A 15977-nucleotide genomic window follows, 5' to 3' on the forward strand; every position below is an offset into this window, starting at 1 on the left:
GTGTGGACTGGACCAGGCTGAGGTTGATGGTGGGATGGAAATTGTTGAAATCATGGTGGAATCCCTCAAGGGCTTCTTTTCCATGGGTCCAGATGATGAAGATGTCATCAAGAGAAGCAAAGTGTGTGTTGTAAATGACTTGTCTAGTTTTAGTAAAGTCCAGCCACGAGGAAGTTTGTGTGGAAAGTTGTGTGGAAGGTTGTTTTTTTATGAGAGTATCCATTTTTGAGAGCTCATTTTTGAGAGCTTCTCTACAAAAGAAAAAGGACACTAAACTTTCTAAACTACTACATGCCACAAGGGGCCACAGCAATGGTTCCCTCAACCCACCCAGCAATAACCTATCCAACTATACTCTCAGCCCAGCAGAAGCAGCTGTCCTATCTCGGGGCCTCTCCTTCTGCCCCTCCACCCCCACGAACATGATACAGTTCTGTGGTGACCTAGAATCCTATTTTCGACGTCTCCGACTCAAGGAATATTTCTAACATACCTCTGAACAACATACTAATCCACAGAGACCTCCCTACCAACACTACAAAAAGAAGGATTCTAGATGGACTCCTCCTGAAGGTCGAAACAGCAGACTGGACTTCTACATAGAGTGCTTCCGCCGACGTGCACGGGCTGAAATCGTGGAAAAGCAGCATCACTTGCCCCATAACCACAGCCGTGCGGAACACAATGCCATCCACAGCCTCAGAAACAACTCTGACATCATAATCACAAAGGCTGACAAAGGAGGTGCTGTTGTCATCATGAATAGGTCGGAATATGAACAAGAGGCTGCTCGGCAGCTCTCCAACACCACTTTCTACAAGCCATTACCCTATGATCCCACTGAGAGTTACCAAAAGAAACTACAGCATTTGCTCAAGAAACTCCCTCAAAAAGCACAAGACCAAATCCGCACAGACACACTCCTGGAACCCCAACCCAGGATATTCTATCTACTACCCAAGATCCATAAACCTGGAAACCCTGGGCGCTCCATCATCTCAGGCATTGGCACCCTGACAGCAGGATTGTCTGGCTATGTAGACTCCCTCCTCAGGCCCTACGCTACCAGCACTCCCAGCTACCTTCGAGACACCACAGACTTCCTGAGGAAACTACAATCCATCGGTGATCTTCCTGATAACGCCATCCTGGCCACTATGGATGTAGAGGCCCTCTACACCAACATTCCACACAAAGATGGACTACAAGCCGTCAAGAACACTATCCCCGATAATGTCACAGCTAACCTGGTAGCTGAACTTTGTGACTTTGTCCTTACCCATAACTATTTTACATTTGGGGACAATGTATACCTTCAGATCAGCGGCACTGCTATGGGTACCCGCATGGCCCCACAGTATGCCAACATTTTTATGGCTGACTTAGAACAACGCTTCCTCAGCTCTCGTCCCCTAACGCCCCTACTCTACTTGCGCTATATTGATGACATCTTCATCATCTGGACCCATGGAAAAGAAGCCCTTGAGGAATTCCACCATGATTTCAACAATTTCCATCCCACCATCAACCTCAGCCTGGTCCAGTCCACGCAAGAGATCCACTTCCTGGACACTACAGTGCTAATAAACGATGGTCACATAAACACCACCCTATACCGGAAACCTACTGACCGCTATTCCTACCTACATGCCTCCAGCTTTCACCCTGACCACACGATCCATTGTCTACAGGCAAGCTCTGCGATACAACCGCATTTGCTCCAACCCCTCAGACAGAGACAAACACCTACAAGATCTCTATCAAGCATTCTTACAACTACAGTACCCACCTGCGGAAATGAAGAAACAGATTGATAGAGCCAGAAGAGTTCCCAGAAGTCACCTACTACAGGACAGGCCTAACAAAGAAAATAACAGAACGCCACTAGCCGTCACCTTCAGCCCCCAAACTAAAACCCCTCCAATGCATTATTAAGGATCTACAACGTGTCCTGAAGGATGACCCAACACTCTCACAAATCCTGGGAGACAGGCCAGTCCTTGCCTACAGACAGCCCCCCAACCTGAAGCAACCACATACCACACAACAGAACCACTAACCCAGGAACCTATCCTTGCAACAAAGCCCGTTGCCAACTGTGCCCACATATCTATTCAGGGGACACCCATCACAGAGCCTAATAACATCAGCCACACTATCAGAGGCTCGTTCACCTGCACATCCACCAACGTGATCTGTGCCATCATGTGCCAGCAATGCCCCTCTGCCATGTACATTGGTCAAACTGGACAGTCTCTACGTAAAAGAATAAATGGACACAAATCAGATGTCAAGAATTATAACATTCATAAAGCAGTCGCAGAACACTTCAATCTCTCTGGTCACGCAATTACAGACATGAAAGTTGCTATATTACAACAAAAAAACTTCAAATCCAGACTCCAGCGAGAAACTGTTGAATTGGAATTCATTTGCAAATTTGATACAATTAACTTAGGCTTGAATAGAGACTGGGAGTGGCTAAGTCATTATGCAAGGTAACCTATATCCCCTTGTTTTTTCCTACCCCCCCCCAAGACGTTCTTGTTAAACCCTGGATTTGTGCTGGAAATGGCCCGCCTTGATTATCATACACAATGTAAGGAGAGTGGTCACTTTAGATAAGCTATTACCAGCAGGAGAGTGGGGTGGGAGGAGGTATTTTTTTCATGCTTTGTGTGTATATAAAAAGATCTTCTACACTTTCCACAGTATGCATCCGATGTAGTGAGCTGTAGCTCACGAAAGCTTATGCTCAAATAAATTGGTTAGAATAGAATAGAATGTCCCCTTTGTCTGTTCATCTCTGGACTGTAGGATCTTCAAGGCAGACATTTTCTCTTTCCATGTTCAGCACCAGCACAGTGAGACCCTGACCCCAAGTGGCATTACAATGATAGAAATATACACCACTCCGAATGACTGTGAGTCATGGAGGCTGTGGAAGGAAGGGTGAGCATTGCAGCTCTAGGATGACAGGTCTTTTGGTTTCAGTAACTCACTGGCATTATTTCTCTCCCCTACCCCAGGAATGAGTCCTCCGTGGGTCGGGTCAACCATACTGTGGTGACTCATTTCATCCTCTTAGGGATCCCCAACACCAGCGGCCTCCAGACCATCCTCTTCGTCACCTTCTTAGCCTTCTATCTCTGCACCCTGCTGGGCAACCTGCTCATCTTATTAGCCATCCTTGCTGACCCCCGTCTGCACACCCCCATGTACTTCTTCCTCTGCAATCTCTCCATTCTAGACCTCGGATTCTCGTCCATCAGCACCCCTAAATTCCTGGCCAACCTCTGGGCCAAGAGTAGAACCATCTCTCTGGGCGGGTGCATGTCCCAGGTCTTCTTCTGGCACTTCCTGGGCAGCACTGAGTGCCTGCTCTACACGGCCATGGCCTACGACCGGTACGTGGCCACCTGCCACCCGCTGCGCTACCTGCTCATCATGAACCGGAGGGTGTGCGCCCTCCTGGCCGCCGGCACCTGGCTCACCAGCTCCTTCCACGCCACCATCCTCACCAGCCTGACCTTCACGCTGCCCTACTGCGGGTCCAATGTGGTGGACTATTTCTTCTGCGACATCTTCCCGGTGATCAAGCTGGCCTGTGCGGACACGTACATCATCGAGACCGTGACCTTCACCGACACTGGCATGGTGCCCACGACCTGCTTCCTCCTCATCCTCGCGTCCTACGTCAGGATCGTCTATTCCGTCCTGAAGATAAACTCGGCCGAAGGGCGGCGCAAAGCAGCCTCCACTTGCGCCTCGCATCTGGCGGTGGTGACGCTGTTCTTCGGGCCCTGCGCCCTGGTCTACACGCAGCCCCAGCTGAGCAAAGTGCTGGTGACCCCTGTGCAGATCTTTGGCAACGTGGTCACGCCCATGCTGAACCCGGCCATCTACACGCTGAGGAACAAGGAGGTGAAAGCGGCTCTAAGAAAACTGAGAGGGGGTCAAACGCCTGCACATTGATATGCAGCAGCTGCAGGACTAGCATATGGGTCTGCTTGGAAATACATCGACAAATACATCTCCATGGCGGCTCTGTGGCTCTTGTGAACGTCTCTGTCTCTCCCCATCCCCACACAGCCCCATCTATCTATGTGGATCTCTACCAGTCATAGAAATGCTCCTAATATACTGAGCTGTCTTTGACACGCTGTAAGGCTGATCTTTTCCAAGCTGCCTGAGGGACAGGCACACTCAGCCTATATTCAAATTAATAAGAATTGGAGATCCAAATTTTGTAGAGGACTTACAAAATCTTGGCCTTATTACACAGCTCTACAGAGCTCAAACTCTTTAAGTCTATCATTATCAGGCAGGTTTTCTACTCCTTCAATTATTCTCATGGTTCTTTTCTGAACCCTCTCCAATTTATCAGCACCCATCTGGAATTGTGAACAGCAGAATGGAACACAATATTGCATCAGCGGTCACACCAGTGCCAAACAGGGAGCTAAAATCACCTCTCTGCTTGTACTCACGATTCCTCCTTTATGCATGCCAGGATCTCATTAGCTCTTCTGGCCCCAACATTGCACTGTGAGCTCACGTTCAGCTGATTCTCCACCATGACCCGCAAATCATTTTCAGAGTCACGGCTCCCCAGAAGAGAGGCCCCAGTCCTATAAGCATAGCCCTGATACTTCATTCCTAGATATAGGTGCGTACCTTTAATTGCATTAAAATGCACATTGTTTCCTTGCACCCCCTTAACCAGAGATCCTGATCCAGACTGGGGAGGAGGTCGAAGGAGCTATTCCAGGGTTGGGGTTCAGATGGACATCAATGGAGTTTTCCCAGGGCAAGGGAGAAACACACTGGTGTTAGCCTAGGGTTAGTGTTAGGGAAAAGGCCAAAGGAATTCTGCTCAGATTGAAGTAGGGCAGCTGAGTTACGCTAGTGTTCTCATGACGGATGAAGTCAATAAAGTTACCCAGGGTTTGGGTGAGGCAGGAAGTGAATACATTAATGCCAGATTTCATGAGAGCTGGGCAGGAAATTAGGAGGATGACATAATCTCTTTGGGGCTCAGTTCCTCACCTGAGACACTGCTAAAAATTATTCCCTTCTCCCAACCATTTCTCTGGTAATCCCTTCGGGGCAGGGGCTGTCTCTCGCTGTGTGTCTTTGCAGCACCCCTTGCATGTGAGCCTCCAGGCCTTCCATACGACAGAAATAATAATGTATGTTTCTGACTTATCACTGTGATACCCTGACACCCCAATATTCACCACTGTCATGTAATTAGGACATGTTTTGCACGAAGTATGCTTTGTAAGTTATCATTCTAAAAGTCTTGATCTGCTAGACATTAATATCTCATTGAATTGTATGTGCTTTCTTTGTATGTGAAGTTATGAAGTTTGCCTATGTTTGTGCTACTAAAACTGAAACAAGAAGACTTTCAGGTACAACAGTAAAAAAGGCCAAATAAAGTTAATGGCTCAGGGAGGAAATGCACAAGCACAAGGATTACCCCAGGAACTGCGTACAATAGAAAACTCTCAGAGACAGCACTGCCCAATGGGAACTGTTTGACCCAGGTCACAGCAAAAGAGCTTTCCAGCAAGTGGGAAGAAGCTATAAAAGGGGGGAAATGGCATCATGATGGTATCTCACTCTCCCTACAACAAGTCACCTGGAAACACCCGAAGAACAAAGACAGAATAGGGGGAAGTGATGGTCCCAGGCTAAGGGATTTCTAGCCTATGTATGAAAACGTGGGAAACCCAAGCTGCAAAGCTAGGCAGCTTATGCCTTAAAAATCTGCCAGCCTGCTTGTCTCTCAGGGTGAGAATTTGCTAATTCATATCCTACCAATCTAGTGTGTTAACTCAGTTTGCGGTTTGTTTATTTACAGGGTAATCTGCTTTGACCTTTTTGCTATCCCATTTAATCACTTAAAATATATCTTCTGTAGTTAATAAACGTATTTTTGCTTTCTCTAAAACCAGTTTGTGGAAACACCAGGGTGGGCGGGTGGGGGAAGTGTGCATGTCTTCCTCCACATTGAGGGAGGGAGTGGATTTCATGAGCTTATGCTGTACAGTTCTCTGTGCAGCACAAGACAATACCATTTTGCGTTTACATACCAGAGGGGGTGTGAACTTGGGTGCTGGCAATTCCCTCGCTGAATATTCCCACGCAGAGCTGATTTCAGTGTCTGTGTCTTTCTGCAGCTGGACGTGTCCCTGCCTGTGTGTGGGCCGGAGGAGGCTTGAGGGCCTGGCTCAGCAAGACAGTGTAAGGGAGCCCAGGCTGGTGGAACTGGCAGGCTCAGGGGTACCCCATCAGATGGCACTCTGGAGCGGGGGACAACCTGTCACAATCACTAACTCCTAGGCCATGGGATTTAACCTTGTGCCTTGAAATGAAAAAATAATAAAAGAAATAAAATGAAAGGAACCTGGGGTAGATAACATCTCCCTGCAGAACAGTGCAAGTGAGCCCAGCATCCCGGCACTAGAAAAAGCCCTGACTCGGAGGGAAGAGCACCCCCTACAGAATTGCCTCCACCACTCCCTGCACTTCAGCGCCCCCTTTGAACTGCTGGGGTTCATCCTGAATTTTCTCTGTTGTTTCTTTGCATTGGTCGAGGGAACCAATTTCCAACAAGACACAAATCCAGACTATGTGCCTGAGATAAGAAAACCTGGAATGGAAGATCAGTGCACAAATTGTGCACATTGATTTTAAAAAACAAAGTACATTCTGATGGACAATGGGAAAACTCCATTGACTTCCAAGCCATGGGCACTGGACGCAGGGTTGCCAACTTTCTAATCACACAAAACTAAACACCGCTTGTCCTTGCCCACTACTCCACCCCTTCCTCAAGGCCCCGCCCCTGCCCCACATCTTCTATGAGGCCCCACCCCTGCTCGCTCCATCCCCCTTCCCTCTGTCACTCACTCTCCCTCACCTTCATTCACTTTCACCGGGCTGGGGCACAGTGTTGGGGTGCAGGAAGCGGTGAGCTCTCTGGCTGGGGGTGCGGGCTATGGGGTGGGACTGGGAATGAGGGGTTTGGGGTGCTGGAGAGGGCTCTGGGCTGGGGCAGGGGGTTGGGGGGTGTCATAAATATAAAGGGAAGGGTAACCACCTTTCTGTATACAGTGCTATAAAATCCCTCCTGGCCAGAGGCAAAACCCTTTCACCTGTAAAGGGTTAAGAAGCTAGGATAACCTCGCTGGCACCTGACCAAAATGACCAATGAGGGGACAAGATACTTTCAAAGCTGGAGGGGGGGAGAGCAAAGGGTCTGTCTGTCTGTGTGATGCTTTTGCCGGGAACAGATCAGGAATGCAGCCTTACAACTCCTGTAAAGTTAGCAAGTAATCTAGCTAGAAAATGCATTAGATTTTCTTTTGTTTAATGGCTTGTAAAATAAGCTGTGCTGGAGGGAATGTATCTTCCTGTTTTTTTGTCTTTTTGTAACTTAAGATTTTGCCTAGAGGGATTCTCTATGTTTTGAATCTGATTACCCTGTAAGGTATTTACCATCCTGATTTTACAGAAGTGATTCTTTTACCTTTTCTTCAAATAAAATTCTTCTTTTAAGAACCTGATTTTTCATTGTTCTTAAGATCCAAGGGTTTGGGTCTGTGTTCACCTGTACCAATTGGTGAGGATATTATTATCAAGCCTTCCCCAGGAAAGGGAGTGTAGGGCTTGGGGGGGATATTTTGGGGGAAGACATCTCCAAGTGGGCTCTTTCCCTGTTCTTTATTAACATGCTTGGTGGTGGCAGCATACGGTTCAAGGACAAGGCAAAGTTTGTAACTTGGGGAAGTTTTTAACCTAAGCTGGTAAGAATAAGCTTAGGGGGTCTTTCATGCAGGTCCTCACATCTGTACCCTAGAGTTCAGAATGGGGGATGAACCTTTACAGGGGATGAGGACTCTGTCTGGGGGTGTGGACACTCAGGTGGGACCAGAGATGCGGGGTTTGGGGTGCAGGAGGGGTCTCCAGGCTTGGACAGGGGGTTGGAGTGTGTGTGGGGGAGTGAGGGCTCTGGCTGGGTGTCTGGGATCTGGGGTGGAGTTGGGGATGAGGAGTTTGGGGCAGGAAGTTGGGGTGCAGGATTGGTTTGGGGTGTGGGGTCCCGGCAGTGCTTGCCATGGATCCCAGGAGGAAGACACAGGCCCTAGGTGCACGGACAGCGAGGGAGGCTCTGCGTGCTGCCCTCACACCCGAAGGCACTGCCCCTGCAGCTCCCATTGGTTGCAGTTCATGGCCAATGGGAGCTGTGGAACTGGCACTAGGGGCGGGGGCTGTGCATGGAGCTTCCCTGTGCATGGAGCTTACACAAGGACCTGGTGGCCATTTCCAGCAGCCATGCAGAGCTCGGGCAAGCAGGGAGCCTGCCTTCGCCCGGATCCCCCTGGGTGCTGACGGGAGCTGCCAGGACCCCTTTTTGACTGGGCGTTCTGGTCGAAAACTGGGTGCCTTGCAACCCTAACTGGATGGCCGTAGAGGGAGAAGCAGGGAAAGCAGGTGGCTATAATATTTTGTAACTGAGAACTGTATCAATTCAACAGACTTACATTTAAAGAGTCCATGGGAATTATTTGCCAACCATTATCTTGTGGCCAAGACAAAGGCCTGGGACACAGGAGATCTGCATTCCAGTACAGGCTCTATAGTAGACTCTGTATTTGACCTTAAGTAATTCACTAAATCTCTTTGTGCCTCAGTTTCCCCATCTGTTATACATGAAAAATTAAATCCTTGGTCCCTCACAGTGATGAAATGTGTATCACATTCAGTTGGGGACTGTTTCTATCTGTCTTTGCTGGGTGTGGCACAAAGCAGCCTACGCCTCAGTTCCAAAATGTAGGTCCTACCATAATACCCATGATAATACTAGTGATAATAGAAATTAAAACAGTCAAATGCAGATCCAGCTCCGGGGTATGTGGCAAAGACACACAGAACCCAGTTGATGCAGCCAAGAGTAAATTCTAAGCCTGGCTCCCAGCGCAGTGAGAAGGCCCAGCCTGGGGACTCATTAGAAATGTCAACATTTTAAGTGATCCCAGGGGCCATTGCATCCCATGGGATGCTCTGACTGGGCTGGGGATAACACTTCTACAGAGACTAATTATACCCTCTGCCTTCTGCCTCTTCATCCTGGCTCCCAAGTAAGATGCCCACCCGAGGTGGAGCAGGAAATGATTGCGACTAGAGGAATCACAAGAGGCCTTATTAAAACTGCAATGCTGGGCTACAGCAAATGGATGGAGGAGGTAATTGCTGGAACCCCCCTAATCCAGCTCTGTCTCTCTCACATCCCTCTCTGTGCAGGGGTCTGTGGATTTGTCCACGCTACAGAGCTTCCCAGCGACGTAGCCAACCCCCACCAGCCCCTTAGTGTAGATGCACAGTAGAGGTACAAGACGAGGCTTGTGTCTATTCCATTTACCTGGCTAGTGAAGGAGCAGCTTTGGTTCAGTTAAATCAGCCATAATCCTCTAAAGGCCCTTCCTCCGAACCCGGACTATGCAAAGGGGAGGGTCTGATGTTATTGACTTGAACTGGGACCGTATAGAACATTGTTGCAACCAAGGTCCTGTAGTGGCACCAAATCTTGCATAAAGGGGGTCAAATAAGGTGTCTAAGACAAGGTTACGGTTTGGTCGTTATGATTATGCTATCTGTATGCATGTATCATTTTTCTATTTAAAGTTGTAAGTATTGGCTCTGTACTGTCTGGATTTCAAACTTGTGCTGTGCTTCTGGGGGACACCCCAGACAATGTGGCGTCAGCTCTGCCTAGCCTGCTGGGTGGCCCATTAAGGACCATCAGCTATTCAACTGACCCATTGAGAGAAGGCAGATATGCCTTGCGACTCAGCAAGGCATGCAGGGATATGCCTATGGACAGAACTCTGAGGGTTTTCCAGGCCATGTGATGGGCAGCTTGTCCTTGGGACAAAAGAAGAAAGATCACACGGCAAGAGAATATAAAAAGCTGCTGCAGCTCCTCCATCTTGTCTTCAGTCCTGCTTCCTACCTCTGGAGGGACTTTGCTACCCTGAAGCTTTGAACCAAAGACTGAAAGACCCATCCCAGCTGGGGATGTTCTCAAGAGACTTGATCTGAACCTGCAGCCTATTCCATCACTGCAACAAGCCTGAACCAAGAACTTTGCCATGACTGTATGTAATTGATTCCATTTAACCAATTCTAGCTCTCATCTCTATCTTTTTCCTTTTATGGATAAACCTTTAGATTTTAGATTCTAAAGGATTGGCAACAGCGTGATTTGTGGGTAAGGTCTAACTTGTATATTGACCTGAGTCTGGGGCTTGGTCCTTTGGGATTGAGAGAACCTTTTTTCTTTTACTGGGGTATTGGTTTTCCTAACCATCTGTCCCCATAACAAGTGGCACTGGTGGTGATACTGGGAAACGGGAGTGTCAAAGGGAATTGCTTGTGTGACTTGTGGTTAGCCACTGGGGTAAAACCAAAGTCTGCTCTGTCTGTCTGGTTTGGTTTGCCTTAGAGGTGGAAAAAACCCAGTCTTGGGCTGTAACTGCCCTGAATGAAGTTGAAGCAGTTTGTCCTGAATTGGCACTCTCCGTGGGGTCCTGCCAGAACCAGCCTCATTACAGAGGGTAAGAGAACACACGCGAGGCCCAGAAAGATGCAGAGTGACATTCAACCCAATGAGAAGAGGAGGGATGGCATAGATAATCCTTCCTATGCTTGGGTTAATTTAGATTAACCTGAAAGGCAGAGTCTGCCTCACTCTGTGTCTGAGCTGCACCCAGAACAACAGTACCAGGATCTTGCTGGAGTTGGGGGCTGCTGTACTGTGCTGCCAAAAATAACTCAATGCTCCTCTTGGAGTCTCTACTGTACTGCAAAAAGTGATGAGAACTGGTGCACAGGACGTATGCTGCCCTCTGTCTGCACAGGGTTGTATTCATACAGTATGTGGCTATCTATGAATTTCAGGGGTGAATTTCACCAGTGCATGGATACAATCCTGTGCACACAGAGACACAGAGAAGGGGGCAGGGGAACAGCAGGGGATACAAACCAAGGACAAAGCTCTGTTGGCTTCAGAGGCCTCCAGATGAACCTCTGGCCCAGTTTACGCCTATTTCACACCCTGGGGGGAATTCTCTGCCTTGTGTCACATCGCAGGAGAGCCTAGAGGAACATGAACATCCCCTCCCCCCTCACAATGTCTGGGTTAGATTCTCAGCTGGTAGAAATCTACGCAGCTCCCTTCAGTCCAATGGCATTACTCCTGATTTACACCAGGGTGTGTGGCTGAGAGAGGAAACAGCCCCAGGGAATCCAATGGAGTTCCCCAGGAGTCAGGTCAGGGGGAGCGAGAGCAGAATCTGGACCCTGGTGGACCTGGGGATCTGGCCTTTTCAGTTCCATGGCGCTACACTTACTGATGCCGGCGGAGGGTTTGGTCCCGGGGGTCTATGAGCGTTCTCTCAAATGATGCAAAATCTCCATTAATTGGCGACTCTGCTGCGGTCTCAGTCTGGGAGCCTGGTGGGGATTCAGGACCCTGGTCCCGAAGGGCCCGAAGGGGATTTAACGACCACGGAGAGCCATAAGGAGGCTGGAAGCTGTGAGGAAGCTGTGGGGCTCGGCGGCAGTGTGGGGTGATACGCTGCGGGCAGCCCTGGCTAGCTTCAGAGCGGATTAGGTCTCCGGGTTGGATACCAAGGGCCCAGGCTGTGCACCTCTCCTGGGCGATGGGCTGTTTGGGTTAAGAAAGCTGGATGGTGCTACACAGGAATCACGGCCGGGGACAGAAAGGAAGAATTCCAGGCAGCTGGATCGGCCTTTCCCAATGCAGCCAGTGTAAGACTCCTACTTTGGTAAAGTTCCCTCGGTCTCTGCCTGTCTCTGAATCTGTCAGTCTCTGTCTCACTCAGAGGGAGATGACGTCAGCCAAATATTTTCTTTAGAGAGAAATCGATCCAGCCCTGTATCCATCCTTCTCTGTGCAGTACCTGCCTGCCTGCCTGCCTGTCTGTGGTGTATCTATCCTTTATCTCCCTCTCTCCATGTGTTATATCCCCACCCTGCCAGCGTTTCCCCTTCAGCTCTGCCTCTCCTGCACAGGGAAAACTCCCTGGCAAAACCCAAACAGGCTCTTTGTTATTGTCCTTTAAATCTCACCTTAAAAATCCCTCTGGCATGTTATCCACACAGCCGAGCCTGCTGATCACGGCCGAGCAGAGACAAGCTGTGGCCACGGGTGCTGAGGAACAATTTGTGCAGTGGGGGTGCTGAGAAATTGAACCAAACTGTGAACCCTGGATATGATGGTAACCATGTCAAGGGAGGAGCTGCCCCCCGCCCAGCAGCCCGAGTTCCAGCACCTCTGGCTATGACTATTCCCCTTCTTCTTTCCTTTTCCTGCTCTCGCTAATCCCAATAACACCCTCCCCAACAATTCACATCATTAACAAAGCTGGGGCAATTCTTCACCACATTCATTGGTTTGTAATTTCCATCCTCGTCCTCTTCCTTAACACAAACACATAGCAGCCAGTGCATTTATAACAATAAAACCCTACCAAAACAATCACTCCACTGCACACACGGCTATCCCTCTGCGGAGAGCATGAGGGAGAGACCAAACTATATATGACAAATGCTGGCCACAAAAGGAAGGCTCAAAGGTACTGTGGTGACAGGGGTGGGGAAAGGGCTTAGACAGAACAGAATTGAAGACATTGGAATAGGACAGGAAAGAGGAAAAGAAACTGAAATGGACTAGAACAGAATAGAAAATACGTCCCCTTTGTTCCTCTCTGAACTGTAGGATCTTCAAGGCAGACATTTTCTCTTTCCATGTTCAGCACCAGCACAGTGAGACCCTGACCCCAAGTGGCATTACAATGATAGAAATATACACCACTCCGAATGACTGTGAGTCATGGAGGCTGTGGAAGGAAGGGTGAGCATTGCAGCTCTAGGATGACAGGTCTTTTGGTTTCAGTAACTCACTGGCATTATTTCTTTCCCCTACCCCAGGAATAAGTCCTCCGTGGGCAGGGTCAACCACACTGCGGTGACTCATTTCATCCTCTTAGGGATCCCCAACACCGATGGCCTCCAGACCATCCTCTTCGTCACCTTCTTAGCCTTCTACCTCTGCACTCTGCTGGGCAACCTGCTCATCTTATTAGCCATCCTTGCTGACCCCCGTCTGCACACCCCCATGTATTTGTTCCTCTGCAACCTCTCCGTGCTGGACATCGGTTTTTCCTCCATCAGCACCCCTAAATTCCTGGCCAACCTCTGGGCCAAGAGTAGAACCATCTCTCTGGGCGGGTGCATGTCCCAGGTCTTCTTCTACCACTTCCTGGGCAGCACTGAGTGCCTGCTCTACACGGTCATGGCCTACGACCGGTACGTGGCCATCTGCCACCCGCTGCGCTACCTGCTCATCATGAACCGGAGGGTGTGCGCCCTCCTGGCCGCCGGCACCTGGCTCACCAGCTCCTTCCACGCCACCATCCTCACCAGCCTGACCTTCACGCTGCCCTACTGCGGGTCCAATGTGGTGGACTATTTCTTCTGCGACATCTTCCCGGTGGTCAAGCTGGCCTGTGCGGACACGTACATCATCGAGACCGTGACCTTCACCGACACTGGCATGGTGCCCACGACCTGCTTCCTCCTCATCCTCGCGTCCTACGTCAGGATCGTCTATTCCGTCCTGAAGATAAACTCGGCCGAAGGGCGGCGCAAAGCAGCCTCCACTTGCGCCTCGCATCTGGCGGTGGTGACGCTGTTCTTCGGGCCCTGCGCCCTGGTCTACACGCAGCCCCAGCTGAGCAAAGTGCTGGTGACCCCTGTGCAGATCTTCGGCAACGTGGTCACGCCCATGCTGAACCCGGCCATCTACACGCTGAGGAACAAGGAGGTGAAAGCGGCTCTAAGAAAACTGAGAGGGGGTCAAACGCCTGCACGTTGATATGCAGCAGCTGCAGGCATAGCATATGGGTCTGCTTGGAAATACCGAGCTGTCTTTGACATGCTGTGAGGCTGACATTTTCAAAGCTGCCTAAGCGACAGGCACAATCAGTCTGCACTACAGTTAGTAGAAATTGGAGATTCAAACCTTGAAGAGGACGTTGAAAATCTTGGCCTTATTACACAGCTCTACAGAGCTCGAACTCTTTAAGTCCATCATTATAAGGCAGGTTTTCTACTCCTTCAATTATTCTCATGGCTCTTCTCTGATTCCTCTCCAATGTGTCAACACCCGTCTGGAATTGTGAACATCAGAACTGGACACAGTGTACCATCAGCGGTCACACCAATGGTAAAATCACCTCTCTGTTCATACTAGAGATTGCTCCTTTATATATCCCAGGGTCCCATTAGGTCTTCTGGCCACAGCATCGCACTGGGGGCTCACATTCACCTAATTCTTCACCATGATCCCCAAATCTTTTTCAGAGTTGCTGCTCCTCAGGAGAGTGGCCCCCATCCTGTAAGCACAGCCTCGATTCTTTGTTCCCAGATGTACATGCATATGTTTAGCTGCATTAAAATGCCACAAATCCAGACTTATGGTGCCTGAGAAAAGACAGCCTGGAATGGGAGATCAGTGCACAAAATGTGTACATTGATTTTTAAAACCACTGTAGCTTCTGATGAATAATGGGAAAGCTCCATTGACCTCCAAACCATGGGCACTGGGCGGCCATAGAGGGAGACGCCAAGAGAGCCGGTGGCTATAGTATCTTGTAATTGAGAACTGTATCAATTCAACATACCTACATTTAAAGAGCCCATGGGAATTATTTGCAAACCATTATCTTACAGTTACGACAAAGGCCTGGGACACAGGATATCTAGGTTCCAGTACAGGCTCCATAGAAGATTCTGTATTTGACCTTAAGTAACTCACTACATTGCTTTGTGCCTCAGTTTCCCCATCCATTATACATGTGTAACCTAGAGCTACTGAGACCACTGAGAGAGAGAGATTAGTGAGGCTACTTTACAGACTTAGCTAAGTGCCAGTTGACTTTTAGCTCATGTGGTAGAGGCTCATGCCTTTAGCTCCAAAGGTTCCCAGGTTCAATCCTGCCTGTGACCCAGGTCTCTTGGCGTTACACGTGGATAATTAAATCCTCTGTCACTCTCAGCTATGAAATGTGTATCGCATTCAGGTGGGAACTGTGTCTATGTATCTGCGCTGCATGTTGCACAAAGGGACCCATGTCTCAGTTCCAGACTGTAGGTCCTACCATAATTCTATTATAACAATAGTGATAATACAAATTAAAATAGTCAAATGCAGTTCCGGCTCTGGTGTTCATAGTAATGACACATGGAACTCAGCTAAAGCAGTCAAGAGTAACTTCTGAGCCTGGCTCCCAGTGCAATGAGAAGGAACAGCCTAGGTACTCATTAGAAATATCGACATTTTAATTAATCCTAGTGGCCGTTGCACCCTGTGGGATACTCTGACTGGGCTGGGGATAACAGATCTACAGAGATTAATTATACCATCTGCTTCTGCCTCTTCATCCTGGCTCCCAAGTAAGACACCTACCAGAGGAAGAGCAGGAAATGATCGCGACTAGAGAAATTGCAAGGGGCCTTATTAAAACTGCGGTGCTGGGACACCAGCAAATGGATTGATGAGATCATTGCTGGAAACCCCCTAATCCAGCCCTGTCTTTCTCACGTCCCTCTCTGTGTGGTGTCTATGGATTTGTCCACACTACAGAGCTTCCCAGCGATGTAGCTAACCCCCGCCAACCTCTTAGGGTAGATGCACAGTAGAGATGCAAGACGAGGCTTGAGTCTATTCTGCTTAGCTAGCTAGTGATGGAGCAGCTTTGGTTCAGTTAAATCAGCCATAATGCTGTAAAGACCCTTTCTCCTGAAACCTGACTGTGCAAAGGGGAGGGTAAGAGAACATGCCCAAGACCCAGAAAGATGCAGAGCGATGTTCATCCCAA

At 49.0% G+C, this 15977-nt stretch overlaps 2 protein-coding genes across 2 annotated transcripts; both read left to right on the forward strand.

Moving 5' to 3' along the window:
* The first annotated feature begins 2893 nt into the window (after window positions 1–2893).
* LOC144273313 (olfactory receptor 10D3-like) lies at window positions 2894–3975 on the forward strand. The gene is made up of 2 exons (XM_077831775.1): window positions 2894–2952; window positions 3030–3975. The coding sequence occupies exons 1-2, from the start codon at window positions 2894–2896 to the stop codon at window positions 3973–3975; spliced, it is 1005 nt and encodes a 334-aa protein (XP_077687901.1).
* An 8208-nt stretch (window positions 3976–12183) lies between these two features.
* LOC144273314 (olfactory receptor 10D3-like) lies at window positions 12184–13972 on the forward strand. The gene is made up of 2 exons (XM_077831776.1): window positions 12184–12266; window positions 13027–13972. Exons 1-2 carry the CDS (start codon window positions 12184–12186, stop codon window positions 13970–13972), a joined length of 1029 nt encoding a protein of 342 aa, XP_077687902.1.
* Window positions 13973–15977: the final 2005 nt, after the last annotated feature.

This window comes from Eretmochelys imbricata, chromosome 13, assembly GCF_965152235.1.
Source record: "Eretmochelys imbricata isolate rEreImb1 chromosome 13, rEreImb1.hap1, whole genome shotgun sequence".
Lineage (NCBI taxonomy): Eukaryota > Metazoa > Chordata > Testudines > Cheloniidae > Eretmochelys > Eretmochelys imbricata.